General features: G+C 31.6%; 1 protein-coding gene and 1 long non-coding RNA gene across 6 annotated transcripts in view; one reads left to right on the top strand and one right to left on the bottom strand.

Moving 5' to 3' along the window:
- Nucleotides 1–20,482, bottom strand: part of LOC147910553 (uncharacterized) — a 126,667-nt gene extending 106,185 nt beyond the window's left edge. For all 3 annotated transcript variants that reach the window (XR_015544134.1, XR_015544135.1, XR_015544133.1), the window contains exon 1: nucleotides 10,809–20,482. This is a non-coding gene — a long non-coding RNA (uncharacterized LOC147910553). The remainder of the gene's footprint in view (nucleotides 1–10,808) is intronic.
- rsh (Rap GTPase activating protein radish) overlaps nucleotides 1–22,362 on the top strand; it is a 135,243-nt gene that overhangs the window by 79,523 nt on the left and 33,358 nt on the right. For 2 of the 3 annotated variants that reach the window (XM_087402994.1, XM_087402993.1), the window contains exon 1: nucleotides 21,556–21,864. The exons of the other annotated variant lie outside the window; for it this stretch is intronic. In XM_087402994.1, the coding sequence (XP_087259120.1) occupies nucleotides 21,689–21,864 (176 nt within the window). In that variant the 5' untranslated portion in view covers nucleotides 21,556–21,688. Of the gene's footprint in view, nucleotides 1–21,555; nucleotides 21,865–22,362 lie in introns of those variants that run through there. 3 annotated transcript variants of the gene reach the window in all.

Raw genomic sequence — 22,362 nt, 5'->3', positions numbered from 1 at the left:
GCAATATAATAAATCTTTCCGAATTTTAAGTAAAATTAATAGATGCTATGTAATAAAAACGATACCAATATTAATTAATTCAAAACAACATTGGAACCGATTTCACGGTGATTGCGCTGTCGCCGCTAACAACCGGGGCGTTTAGTTGTTTCACAGTCAGCGCTCCCTCGCGAATTAATGCCATACGCAGAAAGCGAGAATTTACAATGCCAGTTTATATACGTTTGCGTGTGTATATAGTGCGATTTAGACTCCGACGAAGGACTGTCGCTGACAATCCCTTTGAATGAAAGCAAAGCGTTTATGCGCGCCAGCTGCTTACTCCACTGGGGCTGTGTTGCTAAGCCATGCTGAATTAATATAAAATAACAGCGCGCACTAATCATGAGGGCCGCGACAACGAAAACAATATGATTTACTTCTAGCCCGAGACTAGCTGCGAATTTATATTTTGGTTTATATCGGAAATGACCGACACCAACTAGCGCGTGCGCTCCGAAACTTTCCACAAAGCTCGCTGTGTGTCCGTAGTTTATTATTACTTTGCGCTTTGTGTGCCATGCCGCATTGTTGTAGGTAAACGCGACATGCATGCGAGAATGAGTGCATGCATACCGTGGCAATCACTAGGTCAGTACGCATCTCCCTCGTCGGAGATAACAGTTGCCCACAATCCTACTGTGCGTTTTACCGCTAAATGACACTGTCCAAGTTTGCATGAGACAATGGTGTTATGTGGAATAGATATAGACAAAAACCTAACCATTAGACGTATCACTGCAATTATCGCATACATTTAATTTTTGCATATTTTATTTAGGTCATATTCGTTATATCTAGTTAATAGAACAAAATTAAGGAAATAAAATTAAAAGAAGAAAGAAAAATGATTTATCTGATGTTTTAATGTTTTTACTCGACTTACTTTTCATATTTAACAAGAAGAATGGAATTCGTTACATTCATTATAATTCTCCAATCATTTTTAGTCAGCTGAATCAAATCTCTTCGGCAGAAATAATGAGGATGTAAAAAAAAACGAAACAAATATTTCTGTAGCATTATTCCTTTTTATTGTCAGATATTTTATTAAATTATTGCATCTTCGATGCAATACTAACAGCGAATTCAATCTTGTGTAATAATCTAAATATCAATGCTAAAGGCTGCTATACATGAAACTAAATACCTTGACCGATGAAACATCTAATATATTCTGTTGAGCAGAAGAACGATATTATTTTGCACCAATGTGAAATAATACAAACGAATTCTAAATTCAAATAAAATATTCGAATATAAAATTCGAAACTAAATTCAAATAAAATTTATTTCACTCACTTTGACGTTCGACAGTTTCAAGATATTTTATAATATTCGTAATTTACTCTTGCTATTTTAATAAAATCCATATTAAGATAATATTCTTTTTCCAATATATTCGATAGATTTCGATTTCATTCCATAAAATATTTCGCAGATGCTTCTGATATTCTGCTTTAAATTGCATCAATACGTGTACAAATATCTGCTGTGAATCATAGCATGCATTCCTAATCAACCGCAGCGACTACCCAAGACCTTAGATGTTACGGGTTGGCTGGCACGCGCGTTCATCCCGCAACAATCAATTATTTCAATCCAAGCTACACTCGAATGTTCGTAGACGAGACAGAAACTAATGCCGGAATGTTCAGCGTCGTTCAACATCGGTAACACGTCGTTAACGAGTTCCTCGACGTAGTCTTAATCAGACTTAATAGTTGGATCGCGCAATCGCGAGCAGTAGTTCACGTTGCACGCGAGTATCCTGTTACGCAGGGAATATCCTGCTGTACGAGGATTCCGTTATACGCGCGATGCAGTCGTGTCGATTGAGTTATCGGTATTACCACTGCCTGCTGCAGCAGCTATCGCCGTTACACTCCGCTTACTTCGACGTTCCTTCCGCTACGTTGTACGTGTCTGATCGGTGCCAGTAGTTGCCCCGTAACTGCGGTCAGACAACGCCAGTAGTTTCTGACACATGCACGTGAATTGCATTCGTAGCAAGCACGGAAGCCAATAGATTTGATTGTGTGTGTGTGTGTGTGTGTGTGTGTGTGTGTGTGTGTGTACACAATCTTTTGTATGATGTATTAAATATAAGTTATATAAAAATATATCATAAGTAAAAAATTATGTTTAATAATAGATACTTTTTTTAGACGGAATTTCTACTACTAAGATTATTTTGTAAAATATCGAAGGAAATAAAGTTAATTTATCTCTTATAAATTTTCATTAAATAATATGATGAAATATTGAATGGCGTAAATCGATACGTTGGCATTTTTATGTATATATATTTATGTTACGTCAGGATTAAATATAACCGCAGAGAAACATTTTATATCACAACACAATTTTTTACACGTTTGGCAAAGACATTTTGCACAGAAATATATATATATATATATATATATATATATATATATAAAACATTTTTAATGTACTAAATGTCTTGAAGATTTAATCGGTACTTTAAGTAAATCTAACAATAATTACGGAAAAATTAAGCGGACATCTCATGCAAAGTGTGATAATTCTATCTCGATCGAAACAGATCGAAATAAATACTTTATCAAAAGCTAGGGTATGCGAGAAATCTCGATGCATACGAAAGCTGATAGCCAAAGTTTCTCAGGCGCATGAAATTGAACTGAAATTCAATTAGGTTACGAATGGCCGCACAATTTACAAGTACGAGTGTGTCGCCTTGTATGTAGCGTCATCGAATATTACACAAGCTGGTCCTTTTTTTGGTTAAAAATTTTAGAGCTTTCTACGAACAGGAAAAAAACCTCGAGACGCTGTTCTTTCTCGACCGATGAAAACTGAAATTGGGCCACGTACCTCGGTGAAATGTTCTATCGGGACATTTTTACAGGTAATTTCATTACAATGAAAACCTCGGAATCATCGCCGTTGCAATTTCCCACCAAACGGTAGAGGGATATTGCAGAAGTCTGGGAAATGTACCCGGACAAATTACGTTGTCAGGTGAACGAAGAAAATTTCGCTGCTAACGTGAACGAGATATTGATAAATTATGGAGGTCAGAAGTGAACAATTTTTCTTTTTACTTCAGTTGTCAAATTTTACGTTTTTCGAATTTTAAAAAATCTATAAAATAACATTGAAGATTTTCCAACATTTAACTAAACTAAATAACAATTGCTCGTAAATTTGTTGTCAAAGAATTAGTTCCTAGAGTATCTTTTTTTTATTTTTATCTATAAAATATTTTTTCAATCAATTACTTCGAAATCTCCTATATATATTCAAAAAGCTCACAATTAAACTTGAGATTAAAATCTTTCGTGATTTTTCCGATATATTTTTATATGACATAAAAAATTCATTGCTATTACCATTTCTTGCTATTATCATCATCATTGTAGAAGCAAATGAACAAAATTTGTACCTATGTCATATGAATTTATATCCATTGGTTTCGGCGGAAACTTCGTATTTCATAATTCTCGAGTACGCAATAAAGTGCATTGCTGCATCTCTTCGGATCTTTGTCCAAAAGTCGAAAAGATGAATCACGCCGCGTGTTCACCATCATAGTTTCAAAGTCGTGACTAGGCGATGGTATTAATATCCAACTTTATCGCAGCTTCACGACGTCGTTTCCGAAGATCTCTCGCGGCATTTTTCTTTCACATGACACCTTATTCCTCTTCTTCGCGGAAAAAAACCACTCTCAGCTCGCAGCTTGATTAAGAACATGCGACTTCCGCAGAGTGTCAAAAGCGCATTTCAGTCGTCCTTCTTCCTCCGAGTTTTATTCATCTATTTCACGTTATGTCAGCGAATCAGGTCGAAAGAAATCTGGCGTGTGCAAGATGCTCCCTGCTCGAGCTATGCCCTCTGTTCGTCTTCTTTTTGTATTTGCGGGTATCACATTAGGACAATGAACATAGCTATTTCAAAAGCAAGAAAGTATCGCCAAGAATGGAAAAATGGGAGTTCATTCTCGTCAACTGAAGATTTCATTGTCGTCACGTAGATGAAGAATGATAAAAGGCTGGATTTAAAAGCTTGCTCGCTTACTCGTACGAAAATTCGCCACTGAGCTTTACGATATCTAATGAGCTTTCTACAATAAGCCATTATCTAAGCTTTAAGTCTTAAGCCGTAAGAAATTGACCAATTATAGTCGATTATTCTCTCACATTTGACTGTGATTGGTCAATTTCGCCATTACTTTGTTGACCGTTACTTTGTTGTAATAACGATTTGGTAATAATATTAATGAATAATGAATTTTTTGACGGTAATGCTAACATCAGAGTTAGAAAAGTCAATCGTTACTTGTAATGGATTGAAAAAGTCATTCGTTATTGAATAACTCTTAATTTGTAACCTGTTTATTCGTTATTTTTAATGAGTAACGTTACGCGTTATTTGTTATTTATTACGTTGTTCAGTAAGTAACGCGTAATGGTGACAAGTTATTTTTCAAAGTGAGTTTTTTAACCTTAGCACAACCTTAGCGTTTAGTTAGCGTTACCGTCATAAAAAATTACAACATTGTCATCAAATTGTTTACTATAAAAAGTAATTGAAAAGTAACTGAAAAGTAACGTTTGCTCAACCCTGGGAACGCATATATTGCGGTCTACGCGAAAGTTCCTCCTCTTTTACGGTACGACGATGTTTCGTCGTAACCATTTCTTTCCGACGATCGAAGATCAGTGATTTTTCGTCCTCACTGAAACCATTCATGGTCTCGTAATCCACTGGTCTTCTCGTATATCGCCGAATCATACATCATCATATTGTACCGAACGATCGTTGAGGAAAATTGGGTATTGGCGACGGTGTTTGAAAATCGCTTATCTCATCCAAGTGTCAATATAAAAATGTCAGATTTCTTAGGAATATATTGCGATAGTATCATGATAAATTGCTCCAAGACTATATTGCATATTTAACATAACTAATCGAAAATAACATAAAGCTATGATAACACATTTGACAGTTTAATATTGCAGAATTGCTTATAATTATCTAAAGTAGTTTCATCCCATCTTCTATGAATATTTTTTTATGGATGTAAAATATGTGTGACCTTTTAATCTGACTGTGTATTCGCGCGCGTGCGATGTTAAGCGTATCACAGAGTTGTAAAGTTACAGTTGAAACATGTAAGAAAAAGATAAGAGCACTTCCAGCATTAAACTTTAATATGTACTACTTTAAATTAAATTTATATTACAGCTACTACTTTTCGTTAAAAAGAGAAATTCAACATTTAAAAGTTATACTTTCTAAACTGAAATAAAAATATTATTAAAAGCTGTTTAACATTAAACGGATTTATGTTACATATTTTAATCATCGCCTTTCTCTTTCTCTTTTTCTTCCCTTTAAAATAAAATATTAATATTAGTTAAAACATACGTGAATATAAATCAGAGTAGGGAATATATTGATAGATTTTTTTAGAAAACATTTTCATTTAGATTTCATACAATTATGATTTTTTTCTGGTATTATAAGTTATGAGAAATATTCCTGACAGTTATTGCGCATTTAAGTTTAATTTTGTTCCATTCTCTACTTATAAACTTGTTTGTTTTATCGTAATGGTGCAATAAAGCGGAAAATGCACTTTGAGTTGGCGATCTTATAAGTTGTATGGGTTGTTTTACGATCGCACATCCAAGTTTCGCCTCTTTGGCATCGCAGGATGGCACGCGATACAGAAAGCAGGAGAGAGGACCCTTGAAATGACGAAATGTTATAAGGACCTCCATCGTGTATCGATTTTCGATAGATGATTATGAGAACTATTGACTGCGGCTAACCGCGTATTTTGTCGAGCATACATATTGTCTGGTCTTGATCAAAGTATATTTTATATCCATATCGAAATCTCACGTATATGACAGGTAAAGAAGATCTAATAATAAAACGAAATGAAAAAGTTCAAAATCTTGATAACATATATGAATTACATCTTGATATAAATCCCTCTGCTTAAAATATGCTGATTTAAAATATGTTTCAAATTTTGATATTTGAATTACATTCTAGACATAAATCCGTCTGCTTAATTTAAAATATGTTTCATAACTTCAATTTTAATAATATAAAAGATAGTCGTCTTTAAATTTATTAGAGAATCAGTCATTATTTCGTCATTAGAAATTCAGTTGAGCATTTTTTTTTTTTTTTACAAAAAAGGAGTAAATAATATTTGTCTCAGCTAAATCTACGTCAAGAGAAGAATTTACAAAATGTCTGCTAAAATTAGGAATGCCAGATGCTAACACCAGTAAGTTTTATATTACGACTTGTCCAGCCGTACTTGTAAACCCAAGCGCTTTGCTGACACGTGCGATTTAAATCGCTTAATCGCATCATGCTGAAGATCGAGAAGCTTTCTAGCAGATTCAATATGAACGTTATATGGATTCAATGAGAAGTAGTTTTCAATAAACGATCGTAGCTGAATCGAGTACCTTGGTTATACAATACAATCCACTTTCCTCCCGTATTTTTATATTCCTAACAATGCATTATTGATTATGATCGAACGCTTTCTCGAATAATCGGGTATCATAAAAAAAAAACGAAACGGTTTAAGTTCCGAGTTGAAGAATTAACAGATTTATATGGCATCGAACCGATATCTATAACTTATAAATAACTCAAATTCCTTTTTCATACATGATCGATTTTTTAGATAAAAAATGCTAATAGATGGACGAACAAAAAAGTTTGTATTTTAATATTTATTGCCAAATGTATTTATCTGTAGTATAAATGTCACCATTCATTTTGATATTATATATAAAATAAATCTCGGGCTTAGATAAACATATATTTTGCGTTATGTAGATAAAATATTGAACAAGATTTAGATTGCAATATTTATTTAAAATATCATTTATTTAAAGAACCAAGTAATTGGTCATTAAATTGTTATTCTTATAATGTATAATGTATTTTTACTGGCAAATCGGAGATTTGCAAGAGTGATGAAATCCACACAACGGAGACTTTAAAATTCTTAAATGGTAAATTTAAAAATTAATTCTTTCCATCATTCATCGAAAATATATACAATATTTTTCATGGAATTTTATAACTTTTATAATGCTGCAATAAAATTGCAAATCATGTACAGTTTAAATTAATACTATTATAAATACTTAAAAATTTTCATATTTTTGATATTTTAAAATTTTCATTAAAAGCTTAATAAAATTAATAATTCAATTAATAGCATATTTATAACATCAATGCGAAAAGAGAGATGAGTGAGACTCAATCTTTTTCTCTTCGTGCTAATTCCCTACGAGAAGTTAATTCCACGCGTATTTTCTCTGATAAAAAAAGTCTTAAGATCTCGTAACATGCTTTGTCCTCTCTACAGATCGTCGTTGGAAAGATGCATCTTTTGAAAAAGTGCTCTTTTCATATCTAGCAGCGTGAGTGGAGCTTTTAATGTATGAGTATCGGTGCGTCTGCTTTTACGCAGAGAAGAATACGTAACATAGAATTCTCTCCAAGGATAATGGCTGGACGAGAGGACTTGAGAATGACCCAGGCTAACATATAGTTTATATACCGCGAAAAGCATTACGTCGTTTCGTTTTACTCGTCTCGGTGAACGCTGAAAAAATGGATAATAATACTAATTTCACGCGCGTTGTTTCCTCTCCATTTCGGAAATTACCAAAAATGCATCTAAATAAATAAAAAATATGAGAATATGTGAAAAATATGCTCGGGCTACAACCATGTTACATTCGAAATGCCGTGAATTGCTTCGTAATGAGTAAAAACGCGATTAACTGACTTTGTTATTTCACAATAAATGTTATTTATATCCTTCTCATAAGATAAAATACAGCGCACGAGTCTCGAGTTAAAACTTCCGCGTTGCTTACATCTTGTGCATACAGGGGACGCTTTTAGAAGTGTCGCTATCGATTCTTCTACGTACCTTGCTGCGCGGATAAAGGCCAGGATTAAATGACATCTTTATAAACATTTTGCTAAAAGGGAATTTGAGAGCAGACTATTAAAAAATGGAAAATTTTGTCTGCCTCTGTTAAGAGCGGAAAGTAGTTGAAGTGCAGGGCTTAAAAATTGCGTGCCGCGTGACACAAGTAGAATTGTTGATATTTTGTAATACTGCAGCTACGTTGAATCTATCTTTGAGAATGAATGATAGATAAAAATCATATCTCTTGTTTCTTTGAATCCTTTGACGCAATTCCCGTTAAATGTCGAAATGTGTTAATTGATCTTTTTAATTGATCTCTACTACTAAGCTCTTGTCGTTGACAGAATACGTGATTTACTATGTGACATGACAATCGTATCTATATTTATTTTTAACGTTCATTTCTTTGACAAAAGTAAATATTTTCTTTATTTGGGAAAAATGACGAGACAAGTTTTCATTTTCTGGAATCTTCCATTATGGAATAAGCAGAATAAATAAATGTCGAATTAATATATTCTTATTATTTTAAAATCAAAATATTAATATGTTGATATTAATAATATCGAATTATATTTCTTTTTAATTAAAATAAAAATAATTTTGTAGCTTTAAAAATTATAAATCATTATTAAGTAAAATACCTATGTGAGCCTCTGTAGTTATTAGATGTGTACGTAAATGTATTTATAAGACGATGAGAATGCACTTACTAACGAAGTTAACTGCAAAAACTTGTTTGCGAATTATATCGCTTTATAAGTACATTTATTAATAACCACAAAGATTTATATAAGCATTTTATTTAATAATGATTTATATAGATTTTTTTTTAAGTTCTTTAAATTTCTTAAACTACATTATTATTCAATTGCGAATAAGAGAGAAAGATATTCAGTTTAAGTTAACAAATATTTGATAAAATCTAATATTGAAATCGATGACTGTGATAATTTTTGAAATTGATAGAAGATATTGTTTGCTAATTTTTTCTCTTGGATAAAGAGAATTCTAATATAAAAAGTAGCTTGAAACATTTGCTCAAAGCAGAACGACAAAAAATACTGCTACATTATTTTCTTTCCGCTACATCGCTTCCAATGTTATATCGCTCTCTACGGTGAAAGGTACACACGTCTGCATTACTTATGTATTACAATTTTTATCCTTCGTGACATCGTGAAATTGATATGTCTAACATGCATCTTCAACGCCCATACGTTCCTCATCTTACGGAACAGACCAAGATACTGAGTAAACAATCTCGAGTAAGTAACTTTAGATTCTGTGATATCTTGATCCATGAGCATTAGAGATGATAATTACAAGGAGATTTCTTGATGAAATATTTAAATAATTAAAGGATTAAGACGCTTAATCTTTTGAAAGACGAGAGTCCCGAAACCGCGTGGCTTTGTGTGATTACTGATTATGCATACAGCTATCTCGAAAAGCTGAAATTTAAGTGTCATTCTAATTTTGTTTCTTAAATCTTTACGTGAATTTGATTTAATTAATACAAATACTTTGATAAATCTCTAAGGATCAGTTTTCTCCATTTTCAGATAAACTATGTGATAATTTATGAATTATTCTAATGAATAAACAAAAGAGTAAAGTAGCGAATTGAAGTTAAATAAAAAAAGTGAATCCAGCCTAAAAGTTATGTGAAATTCTAATACGTGTTATCAATGATTCTTTCAAATACCCCGCAGAAATGGAAATACTTCAAATTGATTTCATCGAAGGCGCGTCCTGGTACATTTTCACGCTCGGATGCACTATGAAGTTGTTTATTTCGAACATGTCGAGCACTGGATTCGCGGCTGTCTCGTTTATCGGAGTACCTACTCATTCTATTTCGACGATTCATTCCGTTCGATTTTTAAAGCGTGACAATGTATTAACTGCAGAAAACGCTTCATTAAATCCGAAATTGAGGGGACGGTTCTTTCTGATATTTTTGGCCACATATTTTACGCGACGTTTTTCCCCCAAGCGACAGCCAACGTCTGCCTAATTAATCGCGCGAGTTCTTACTATGAATTATTAGCGAAGCGTATCACACTCATTCCCGCTCCGTTTATCATTTAATGCTCTGCTTTATCGTCGTTCATGGTCGCTGAATTTGACTTTTAAATCGCACTTGTGCCCGTTAGCGGAAAACGGGGGCGTGCACGTCCTTGTTTTTTCCCATCTCTAAAATTCACTTCATAGTTTTGACGAGTAGTTCACCAGTGCCCGGTGGCGAACAGCAACAATTTAATTTACAGTTATAGCAAAATACCATAGTTTAACTTGGCTTTTGACATTTTAATTTCGTGATTCTCGACTTTATTTTCGATCTTATATTCCAAGTTGTAAATATATAGAATACATTCGGATCTGTTATTAATTTAATAACAATTTAAAAAAATGGCAGTTAAAGTGGTTGTTCGTTTCCAATTAGTTTATGTACATCTGTTTTCAATTAATTTATTTATCTATCTCGTGGGAAAATTGCCTTCAACGAGATAAATATCAGGCAAACACGTACATCGTCAATTGTATATTATCTGACACATTTCATAAATGTTATAACGTGCAGATGAAATCTATCAAAAGTTTTAATATATACTTTTTACACCAGATAATGTCTAAAGCAGCTTTGGTATTTACAATCATTCAACTGTAGAGATATCACAGGATTGTAAAAAGAAAAAAAATACTGTCTGTATTAAACATTCTTTTTATTTTGCGCAACGGAAATAGTCTGGAAATAATTTAATAGAAAAAAAAAACGACGAAGGGTACTCACACTGTTATCCGGTGTTGCAGATCCGAATGTTTCGCCTGTATATAATCCACTGCCGCACGATTCTTTGAAGTTCTCCAATGTACTCGCAATATTCCAACGCACGCGGACACATTCGCGAAATATATAAACGAATCTCGTCGATCGATGTCACTCACGGATGTAGAAAGATATGTCAAATCGAGATCACGCGGACTAACTGGCAGTTCGTCCGTAAATTCATCCGGCATTTTCGATTTTTAGAGCGACAAAAAAAAAAGACTCCGATTAATCTAATCGGTGATTAATTCTATCGGTAGAATTGATTAAAGTAAAATTTTTAACTACAATTCGCCATCTCTAATCTAATATTTTTTTTTCCACATGTTAAACGAAAAATTAATTCTATTTTAATAAAATAGTAGCTATCACTTGACTGTAACTTAAGTCAATCGTTGATTAAATTAATTGCTTAAAACAAAATTTCAATCTAATATTTTTCCCCACATGTTAAATAACAAAAAATTAATTATTTTGTGTTAATAAAATAGTACAATTATTTGACAAAAAAAAGAATTAATTATTGGTTATATAAATTAATATATATAATCAGATGGTAAAATTAAAGTAAAATTTCAATTATATAACTTGTTCATAATTTAATCTTTTTCCACCTATTAAAAAATTAATAATCTTTTATGTTAATAGAATTATTATGGATATTATTTGATAAAAGACAGAGAGTTAATCGGCGATTAATTATATTAATATTAATAGAATTGTTTAAAATAAAATTTCTATGTACTCATTTCTCTTATAACTTTTTCCTATATATTAAATAAAAAATTAATAAAAAATTAATTTTATTTATGTTAATAAAATAGAATAATTTGAAAATTAATCCGATTAAGATAATGACAGTTCTTTGGCGAGTATTTTGGCGTCAACGAGAAAATTTTGACAAGTATTATATCACGTCTCTCTCTCTCTCTCGCTCTCTCTTTTTCTCTCTCTCGTGCAATTATGGCGGGCATGAAAGTTACCATTATACGCGAATATTGTAGGCGGAATCACTGTCTCGACGAATCCCTTGCGGCGAATCTCTCAACGCTCCCTTTTAAAGCTCCTTGACGTGCTGAATGGCACTCAAGATGCTTGACGTGCTCGGAACACACGAAATGTCGTGTACTTATCAGGAAAGCGCGCGACGTTTAGACCGACATCGTGACACGACATGATAGATAGCGATCACGAATACCGAATGACGAGCTAATCGCAATCGATCGATACACTGAGATGATAATCCGCCACAGACTCGATATTTCCGACGCTCGTTCGTACATGAAACTCACTCGGATGCGATTAAAAAGAAACAAGAACATGGAGCGATCGTGAACCGCCTAATCGGTGTATCGCGACGCGATGGAACGAAGTATGTACGACGTGAACTAATCGGCAGTTGCCAGGCTTGGCAACGTGACGCGTTTTGTTCGCTCGTCGCGCGGGAAATTTCTTATGCCCGTTTCTAATGCAGATTTTTAATCTCGATTCAACTTACTCTTCAGCTTTTTCTAGTTCTAAAAATTAGAAAAGATGAAGAATTAAAACGAGATTAAAATTAGATTTACTATTTTTTCCCATGTGTTAAACAATAAAAAAATTAATAATTCTATGTTAATGGAATAGTACAACACAAACATTCATCATTTGATGAAAAAGAGAATTAATTATTGATTAAATTAATATATATTTTATTTTTACGTAATAATATTATTTTTACGTAATCTATATTGATAGAAACAGGCATTAACGGTATGGTATATTAAAATATTAGACTAACATTACATTTGTCGTATGACAAATTTTTCAAGTGTATATGACTGTGTTAATTGGCTGCAGGACAGAATTCTGATCAGATAGCCAATTTCTATCCTATAGCCAATCAACAAGCTTGAAAAATTTGTCGTACAAATAAATGTAATACCTGTAATCTTAAGTAGGATTACACGGACTACATGTAATCTTTTTCATAAGCTTTGCAACTAAATTAAATTAAATTAAATTAAATTAAATTATATTTGAATTACGAAAAAAAGAGTATAAGCTTCTACACTTTTTAAAAAAGATAATGGTACGAAAATGGAAGGAGGGTGTATAATTTTTTTATGCATTAAATGTAAGTATTTAATAAAATAAAATTTTTGGAACATAGTTTTTATTTATTAAAACGTTTAATTTACTAAAACGTAAACGATCCAGTAGGATAAAATGCATTTTAATGAGGGTACTAAAATTATTAGATTTTAGAACAAAAACGGATGAAATCACGTTAGTATTTAGTATATACATCTCACGTTTGACAGATTTTTGAACGATATCCAATTAAAAATGTACAGAGTGTCGCCGAATATTTTTGTTGTTTCATTTACAATGCTCGTGCGGATGTGTACGAAAAGTTTACGTGAAAAACCTTTCTTGCATTTTTCATATATTTCCGGTAAAATAATCCCAACGCTGTTTTCTGCCAGATTTATAAAAACTGAAGTTTTAATTATCATCGTGAACATGATTTTGAAATGTGTCTGGATAGCATATTGTTCGTAATAAACGGTGTTTGATACTTTTATATCAATTACATTTTAAAAAATTTCATAAAAAATTTTCTGAAATTTTTCTCTCTGGTTAGTAACGATAACGCACAAGAATATATTTTTTAATTTTAACATACAACATATCAAAAATATCTAAAGTATAGTTTTATTTTTCGTTTATCAATTTGTTAGTTTCGCAAAATCTAAAAACATACAGGCTCTTTTCAGACTATTGATATTTATATTTATGGTGCTTACATTACATTTTTCATATTTTTTGAAGAGACTCATTATCATCAATAAAAAATTAAATTGCTTGTCAATTTAATTTGTTATTTCAAGACAAATAATCGGCGCACAGTTTGCTTGGAAATTGTAAAATTTATACAAAAGTATTAGATATTATACTTGCAATACATTTCATTAGTTTACAAGAAATATTAACAATTTTTTGTAACTTTTATAATTTATTATTAGGGTAACTCCGGCAAATACGCTGCGCTGGGTTTTACGCCACAGAAGTCAGAAAAAATAGAAAGAATGACGGTAATTTTCCCGTAACTACTCTATTACATGCCTTTATGTTATATTAGTATTGTGTTATGATTTTAGTTTCTTACTGTTAATATTAATGAAATTATTGTGAGTTGAATCGATTTGTCACTGTGTTAAGTAGCGCCATCATAAATTATAATTTACATAAAATGATTACTGTAGGACGTGCAAAAGAATCACTTAGTGATTATTTCGTGATACATGTAGAGGAATAGTAAAGTATGTTGTATAACAAAATACAAGTATTACTTTGCTCTTGTATTCTTTGTTTAATTTGTTGTTTTGTATATCCTACCTATTTGGGATATATGGCATTTTTAACAGGCGGGATTTATGCTCAAAGCATACAAAGTGCGCAGATTGAATTCAGTGCACTAAATACAATAAACACATTACATGAAATATATACCTCATGTCATAACACTTGTAATACATCTGGGAAGATTGTAATTATTATTTATTACTTCATATACATATTTATCATTCTTATTTCTTAATAAAACTTTATAAACGCATTTTATAAGTTATTGTATCATTTTACGTCTTATTTATAATATATGCATTATTTGTAAATTTTGTATGAGCCATACATACCCCCGCCTCCCCTCCCCCTATGAGTAGCCATATATCCCATCCCTACGGCAAAAATGCAAGGGTTTAAAAAAGTTCATTTTTTAATACGAAATATAAATATTTCGGATTTCTAATATTTTTTTCATAATGATAGACAGTACAAAGTTTTTACTGATATAGTTTGTTTAAACATAGTAAATAATATTTAATACTTAATAAATTAAGTTTTTGATAGGTGTTGTATATACCTGAGTTATCCTAAATCAATTTTTACAATATATTTGATATTAAAATATACTATAAATTTGATATTAAAAATACTGTAATTTTCTAATATTCTAATCTCTTACATATTCATTTCGCTTATTCTGAAATAAGCGACTGTCCTAGTAAGCAGGTCGTAAATCGAGCAATTTTAGTTAACACAATTTACAATTTTGTCGTAAACAGAAAATTACTGTTGAACTTACAAATTATATAATGCTTCTTTGAACGTATAATTACTCATAATTATACAGTGAAATAGAAATACGGATGAAGTAGTAGCTCATATATAATACTTATAGCACTTCATAATATTGAGACGACAATGTGACAAAACATTGTGTCTCTGATTATATTTATATACTGAGAAAATTTCATTTTGGTTAGAGTCTTGATCCATAATCTAGTCTCCGCGTGAACATAAATTTCTCTTAGCGATACAAGAGAAAGGATATTAGTTCTGCTCCACCCTCGGGAATCCTGCGGATCCTTCGGTTTCTTCCTCCCTGTTCCGTTCACCATGAAACGTCCCAATTGTACATCGCTTGCTCTTTCTCTTTTCCTGATGGACAACGTTGTCGCGATGGTTGCTATGGGGATACCCTTGTCAGCTTTTGTTCGGCACCAAGCAACAGCGTGCCCGATTTTCACTTCTCGCATTTGATCCTCGTGACTCAATGCGTCCCTCTTTCGCTTCCTCGATTCCTTATTCTTTCACCGTCGTTTCCACAAGCCTTCTGGGACTTTCGCACGACGTTGAAACGTTGTTCATTCGTCAGCAAGATCGCTTCTTGTCCTCAAACATTGTTACGTCTTACTCTCTTTATCACTCTGGATAAATTTTCTAGAAACACGGATAGTTACAGATTTTTCATCAAATGTCGTTGCTATATTTCAAATATCATGTTTCAATTCTTTAATTAGTCGATAAGATGACCAAGTAGATTTTGCAGCTCAAAATATTTTCGGAAAAAATTGCAACGTACATAAATATTTGTATAGAAGTTTGTATAGAAAATTGGAATTCTTTTAGACAGGATTTTTTACTTCTCTCACAAACTGCATATCGATAAAATAATGCACAAAATAATGAATGAAAGATAATCGATATGCGTACAATCTTTTTGAGATAATGTTATATCTTGTTACCAATTTTGCTTGCAAGTTCGTGAAGCTCAAGAGAAAAATTAATAAATAATAGTATACACTTAGCAGTTCTCTGGAAAAAATATTTTCGTGGTAGAATTTCCTGGCGAAGATGTTAGAGAAAGATATTTACCGACCAACACCGTCATGCCTTTCATCTTTTAACGCCCACCTGTGGATCAGTATTTCTTCTAAGTATCGAGCTTCAGGTACAACCACTTGGGACGTGCACGAGTATCCCTGGCATTCGTATTGTTACGTCCATCACGAACAATCGTATCACGAAACGTGATCTCTAGATAGCAAATAATCGCGAATCGTATGTCGTCAACTAGAATTGGATATGGATAACGTTTGTTTTGCTATCTTCGCAAGTTTCTTTCGATTTGCTTCGAACGACTTGATTTGCTGGAAATTACTATTGTACATATAGAGAATGTAACAGAGTTAACAGAAAAATATTGAAGAATCGTGTCCAATAACAGATAAAGAAAATAAATACTTAAACGGATTCTTGCACGAAAAGATCTTTTGCAAGTCAAGAGAGCTTTCCTGAAAGCAATTATCGTCAGTTGCAATACCAATTTCAGTATTAAAAGCGATGGTCTATTTTGCTTCTCATATATATAATTCTCTCTTCTTTTTCTCTCTTTTTTTTCTTTCAGTCTATTTTACAATCCATTTATTTTATACTTCTCATTCGTGACACATTAATTTTGTTTTAATTTCAATTATGTAGCGAAAATTTTAATATATTATACATTTTTGAATGATATTAATAGTCTTTAACTCTTTCTAATACTACAATGTTTTTGTAATATTGTTCGAAGTCTTTCGAAATGGAAAATATGTATGAGTGATAGAAATTTCATTTTAGAAATTTGAAAATTCCATGAAACATACATATCCCAAGAGTGATAAAAAAGTTAATCAAATATTCGGCTTAAAATTTTTATTTCTCTCTCATGTGATTAATTTAATTTGTGTAACATTTTTTTTTAAATATAACTTCGTTTTTTAAAGGTAACAGACATTTTTGTTCTGCAGTAATAGTTGCACTTAATTAAAACCAACATGAATTGAAAAATTATTTATGAATATTAATATAGATTCAATTTATAGTATCAGTATAATTAAATAATCGAGATATATATATATATATGTATCGATTATTTAATTATATATATATATATATATATACACACACACACACACACACACACACAATATATACACATAATTTAAAGTTATTATTATATACATATATAAAAATAGTATCTTTGAACAATGTTCTTTAAATATTTGCTACTTCACAAAAATGTCTCCCTATAAAGCATATTGATACTTCCATTATCGATTCCCTGTCATCCTCAAATATTTAACTCGATAGAAAGCTTTAAACGCGTGGCAGACATGATCGAGTTTACAAAACGTGCATACCGCACCGTCTCGATAAAGGGACATTTTACCATCATTTATGTGGAGAATACCGGTTCTATCTCGTAATACGTTTCTGACATTTCCGAATAAAAACTCGTTTTCGTATCGTACTGCTATATTTGTATGAATCGTTTCAGTTGTTTTATACTTGCGTTACGTATTTTTCATAGACATCCACTAAGCAATGTTTAGTTTTTAATTACGTACGTTATGTCATCATTTATTACAAAGCAATTCCTAAACACAGAATAATCAAAACAGAATAATAATATTATTGACTAAAACAAAAATTTACAGGTTATTAACTGTAAAAAGCGTAGTAACAATATCTGTGTCAATTAAAATATCCAGAAAGTGATAGATGAATGTTGTTCAAGATAGAAGTTTTGTTCCATTTTTTTTACCTGAAAAATCTTTTGCGATTTTCATCCAGGATGAAAGCAAAGAGATTTTGTTTTATCTGAAGGATGGCTTTATTTTATTTTTTTTTTGCATCCCATTTTCCCTCATCTAACTGTTACTGACCGTCAGCTTGTTCGCAGATGAGCTTGCAAAACGATGCCGGATGAGTTTTTCTTCCGACGAGTTTTGGGGTCGGATTTTATTAAGGTACTTCGCGTGGTCTGCGTCGCGATCTGCGATGCAAGGAAACGAGTCCTTCAATTTGCGCAAGCACTACTTCGTCGAGTCTTCTGCAAGTTTTTTCTGCGAATAAACTTTGCTCGTTTTTACGAGGCCGCAATCATAGCGATATCTCGCGATATCCTAGGAGTTATTATTACCTTCGAGCAAACATCTTAAAATACTTCTTGCCATTACAAGGATTTTTACACCACGTGGTATATTGTATATAATTTAAAAGCAATGTTTGCGAAATAAAAATGCAAAGCTTCTTATGAAACATTTACAAAATTATGATATGCATTCAATATCGAAAATATTTTATTCTGGAAAATAAATTTCTCAAGCCTTTTCATTTTATTACAATATAGTTTAAACTTTGATATTAACGGATAGAAATATTATTAGTAGAATAAGTCATTAAAATTTGATTGCTCTATTTCGTTTCGTAATAATTGTAAGATTAGAAAGTTAATTCTCTCTCATTACTGTTAGAACTTTGAAACAAAATTTCGAGAGTTGAGGATATATTTTGATGCTGTACTAATAATATCATTATTGGATTTAAAAATGCATTAATATTTCTTTTGTAATAAGACTTTAGAATCAATATTCAATGCTTCAAGTGCAGCAACAATCATAGTTGATGAAAGCATATTTATGCTGTACAATTATTGTGAACTAAAAATGCAACGCCTGCATATGCACGTTCACATAAATTTTTGAAATATGCAATCCCGTTTCTTGCTTCCCATCTATGTACTAGTTTCTGATTACGACGCTTCGAATTACACACGCGTGTCGCGTTGCGTAAAATTAAATTCAGGAGCGAATATGATATTGCGGGATATCTATTGCATGTTCATAATTTCAATGTTAACGTGATGCTCGCATGAGTAATTCATTTTACGCGCATAACGTTAGTAAGTCATACCACGCAATTGTTAGATATGAAGAATTTTATATATATATATATATTATATACATATGAATAATAATATAAGAATAAGAAAATTTCCTTCAATTTTTTAATATTGTATAATTTCAAATTATTTAAATCCCTTCAAGCATTTTTCTCTTAAAAATATACAATGCAGTAATATCAAGAAAGTATAAACACATTTCTTACGTACAAAATGAATTTTATTTTCCGTTCTTCGAAACAACGTTTCGCTCTATGGTCACATAACACGAACCATTTTCCGCTTAGCTCTCGCAATCGACATTATTAACGCACAATGGATGTTGAAACAGGAAATGTCAAAGCTGTCGTATTAATGACGTTTTGCCGACCGATAATACAAGCTATAATGTGACGTTAAACCAGACGTATTACGGTAATGCAAGGTGGTGATCTGGATGTTTCACCATAATGTCTTAAAATCGAGGAAATATTGAGAAGTCATAACTCGAAAAAGTACGCATGATTTATTTCAATATTTATTATTAAAAAGAAATCAAGGAACGTATTTTCATAATTGTAACATAAGACTATTAAAATATTATTACATAATATTTTCTTAATATCGTAAAATTCAAAGTGTTATTGTTTCAAATTATTTTAAACAAATCTTTCGTTGAAAATGTTATCAAATTCCTGAAACTTTTTCAAAACAAATTTCTAAAACGTAAAATTATTAATTTATTGAAACCTCATACGTTTTTTAATTTTAAAAGGAGAAAAAAGATTTAATATATCTTAATATTAATGCAACCACAACAAAGAGAAAATTTTTATTTAAAAAATTTGTTTTTCTAAACAAAAAAATTATATGATAAGTTTATTCTTAAAATTAATTTTCATTTCTAAAAAAATATTTTGTAAAATCGACTAAAACATCTTTTCGCAATGGAATTCATTTTTAATGATGCATAAAATTGCGGTGACCAACAAAAAAATTATTATACATTTCTCCGTTCATTATGCTGTATTATAAAATCCTTTGTATTTAATATGGTTATATTTAATAGCAGGAAAATTAAAAGTTTTATGCTTTCGATCTTTTTATAAATTTATATTCTTTGCCATAATATACGTTTTTCGCGTAATTTCTCGCGCTTTACAAACCTCAGTGTGGCTTTCGGATGCGGGCTTTAGCACGGGCAAATAAAAGTTTGCAATCTGCGTACTTTCGTGCATCTGCACTTTCTCGTAGTCTCAAATAACATTAGTAAAAAAAAAGAAAAAAAATTCTATTTGTTGTTGGGATTTGTATTAAGGATTTTTTCTGTATTCTGAAAAAACATTATATATTTAGCAATAATATAATCTCGTTAATCTCTTTTTCAAATATCTCTATTTTATTTGAATTTTTCTTACATAGTTACATATACTATACATTTAATACTCAGTCATTGTTAAAAAAAAACTGTTTTACAATTCCAGAATTTTTCCAAGAGATAGAATTTTAGAAAAGCTGGGGCATGTTGTATTCTGTAAATTTTCATTTAGTGTTAATTAAAAATTAATTAAAATTAATATTAAATCAGAGAAATGAAATAAAATGAAATAAAACTTGAAAAGAAAAAAATATGAGAACTACAAAATTGTAAGTTTTAATTGAATAATTTACAAATAATATTGACTTACATTTTTTAATATGTAAAATTTTCGTACTTTTAAGAAACTTTTACATCCAAACTTATTGACAATCGATTTTAAACGTGCATTCGTTACTGATGCTCGTTTGTTTGGCAGAGCGAAGTAATTGGGGCAAGTGAATCGCTAATTAGGTCACTTCGTGCATAAGTAAGTTCTATGGCTTTGACAAGGAGATTAATTAATTGTTGTCCGCGCACGTTTCGGGTCCAGCTTTTAACAAGCTGCAGTTTTTTCTGTCTACTGTTCTTCTGACAAAATTGTAATTACGCTTTACCGAAACGCTTTTGTCGCCCATTGAACTACTTCTCTTAATTCGTCTTATACAAGCCGTTAAACTTTGCCGTTAACGACCGGTTGTATTAGCATACGAATGGATTGGAGTTGGTCGACTTGCGATTTCTCTTAACATAAGGCTACGCAATAATTAAGTTTTAACGAGGTAATACCGTTATGAGTAGGAGTTTCTGGAATGTTATTAATATATGGCAAAGCTTGTAGCGAATCAGTTTCGCGGGAATTATGGGAAGATTATGGATGGAAGTGCGTATATGAGTGAAATTTGTAGCGTATAATTCAAAGTTCGCGCATATTTGACGGGGAATGCAGTTCTATCAAGTTTCACTTAATACACGGGTATCAGATGTGGGTGAAACCGGAGGTGAAATATGTATTCAAGTGATGTAAAAATTCTCACATAATACATTTATGATAATATTCTATATTTTAATAGGTTGAATAATTTTAAAATTATATTTCTTCTCATATACGGTGAAACTTTATATTTAATTTGATATCGTGATCCGACTGATTAAACGACTGTTAAAATATTTTTATAAAATGTGTGGGAAATTATTATTATATATATATATATATATATATTTATATATATAATATCATGTTACATATTTTGTCGCAGCACGTTATTTATTCACAGTATTCTTGCATTACATTATCATAATCAAACTCCATTGTCTGTTACAACGTCATTGATTTTCGATAATGCTTATAAGAAACCGATGGTGGCGTCGCGCGTCGCGTCGGTTTACATAAAAACAAAGTGACTCTTGTAATTAAAAGTGATCATCGGTTGCTCCCACGCTATCTCAAGTATCATGCGCCTTTACAGGATACAGCATCATCGAGAGCGCGATGTCTCTCTACATCAACTACTTTACTACTCGGTAGCAGTCTATCGAAAAAAAAAAGTTTGTGTGTGTGTATCTTTTGCAGGTCGGCCAGGCCCTTGCCATGCGATGTCGTTGCAGAGCCCCAGACTTCGACATTACAGGTCGAAACATCAAATCAGATATATGCCTTCTAAAAAAGTTTTCAGTATGTGCTGTATACAATGAGAAAAAAATATGCGGCTCTCTCGCTCTATAGTAATTTGTATATATATATATTATATTATGTAATATATATATATATATATACATCTCGAGTTTCTTTATGCATCCACGCTTTTGGAATGACGTTCATCGGCGCTCGCGAAACACGCTGCGGTAACATTTCTAGACCGGAAGCTGATATCGATTTGTGTGATCTCGACGATCTCGAGTTTTGCATACGTTAGAATGAGTTCTTGAGTTTACTCGCTTCTCCTTTGAAACCTACCTTATTCATATTTAAATCTATGCTAATTCCGAACGACGTAAAGAATTCAATTTTACATATATTAAACATTAAACGGAACATGTCATTGTCGTGGTAATTTTATATAGCGCGAATGTCTTAAAATTGAGGATAAAAAGTAAGAATATTGGTTTTTTTTATTTTGTATCTATAA

The sequence above is a fragment of the Acromyrmex echinatior genome, chromosome 2, assembly GCF_024713525.1.
Source record: "Acromyrmex echinatior isolate Ae372 chromosome 2, ASM2471352v2, whole genome shotgun sequence".
Classification (NCBI taxonomy): domain Eukaryota; kingdom Metazoa; phylum Arthropoda; class Insecta; order Hymenoptera; family Formicidae; genus Acromyrmex; species Acromyrmex echinatior.
Note: the sequence above shows the minus strand (reverse complement) of the source record. Positions and strands in the feature narration are given on the sequence as shown.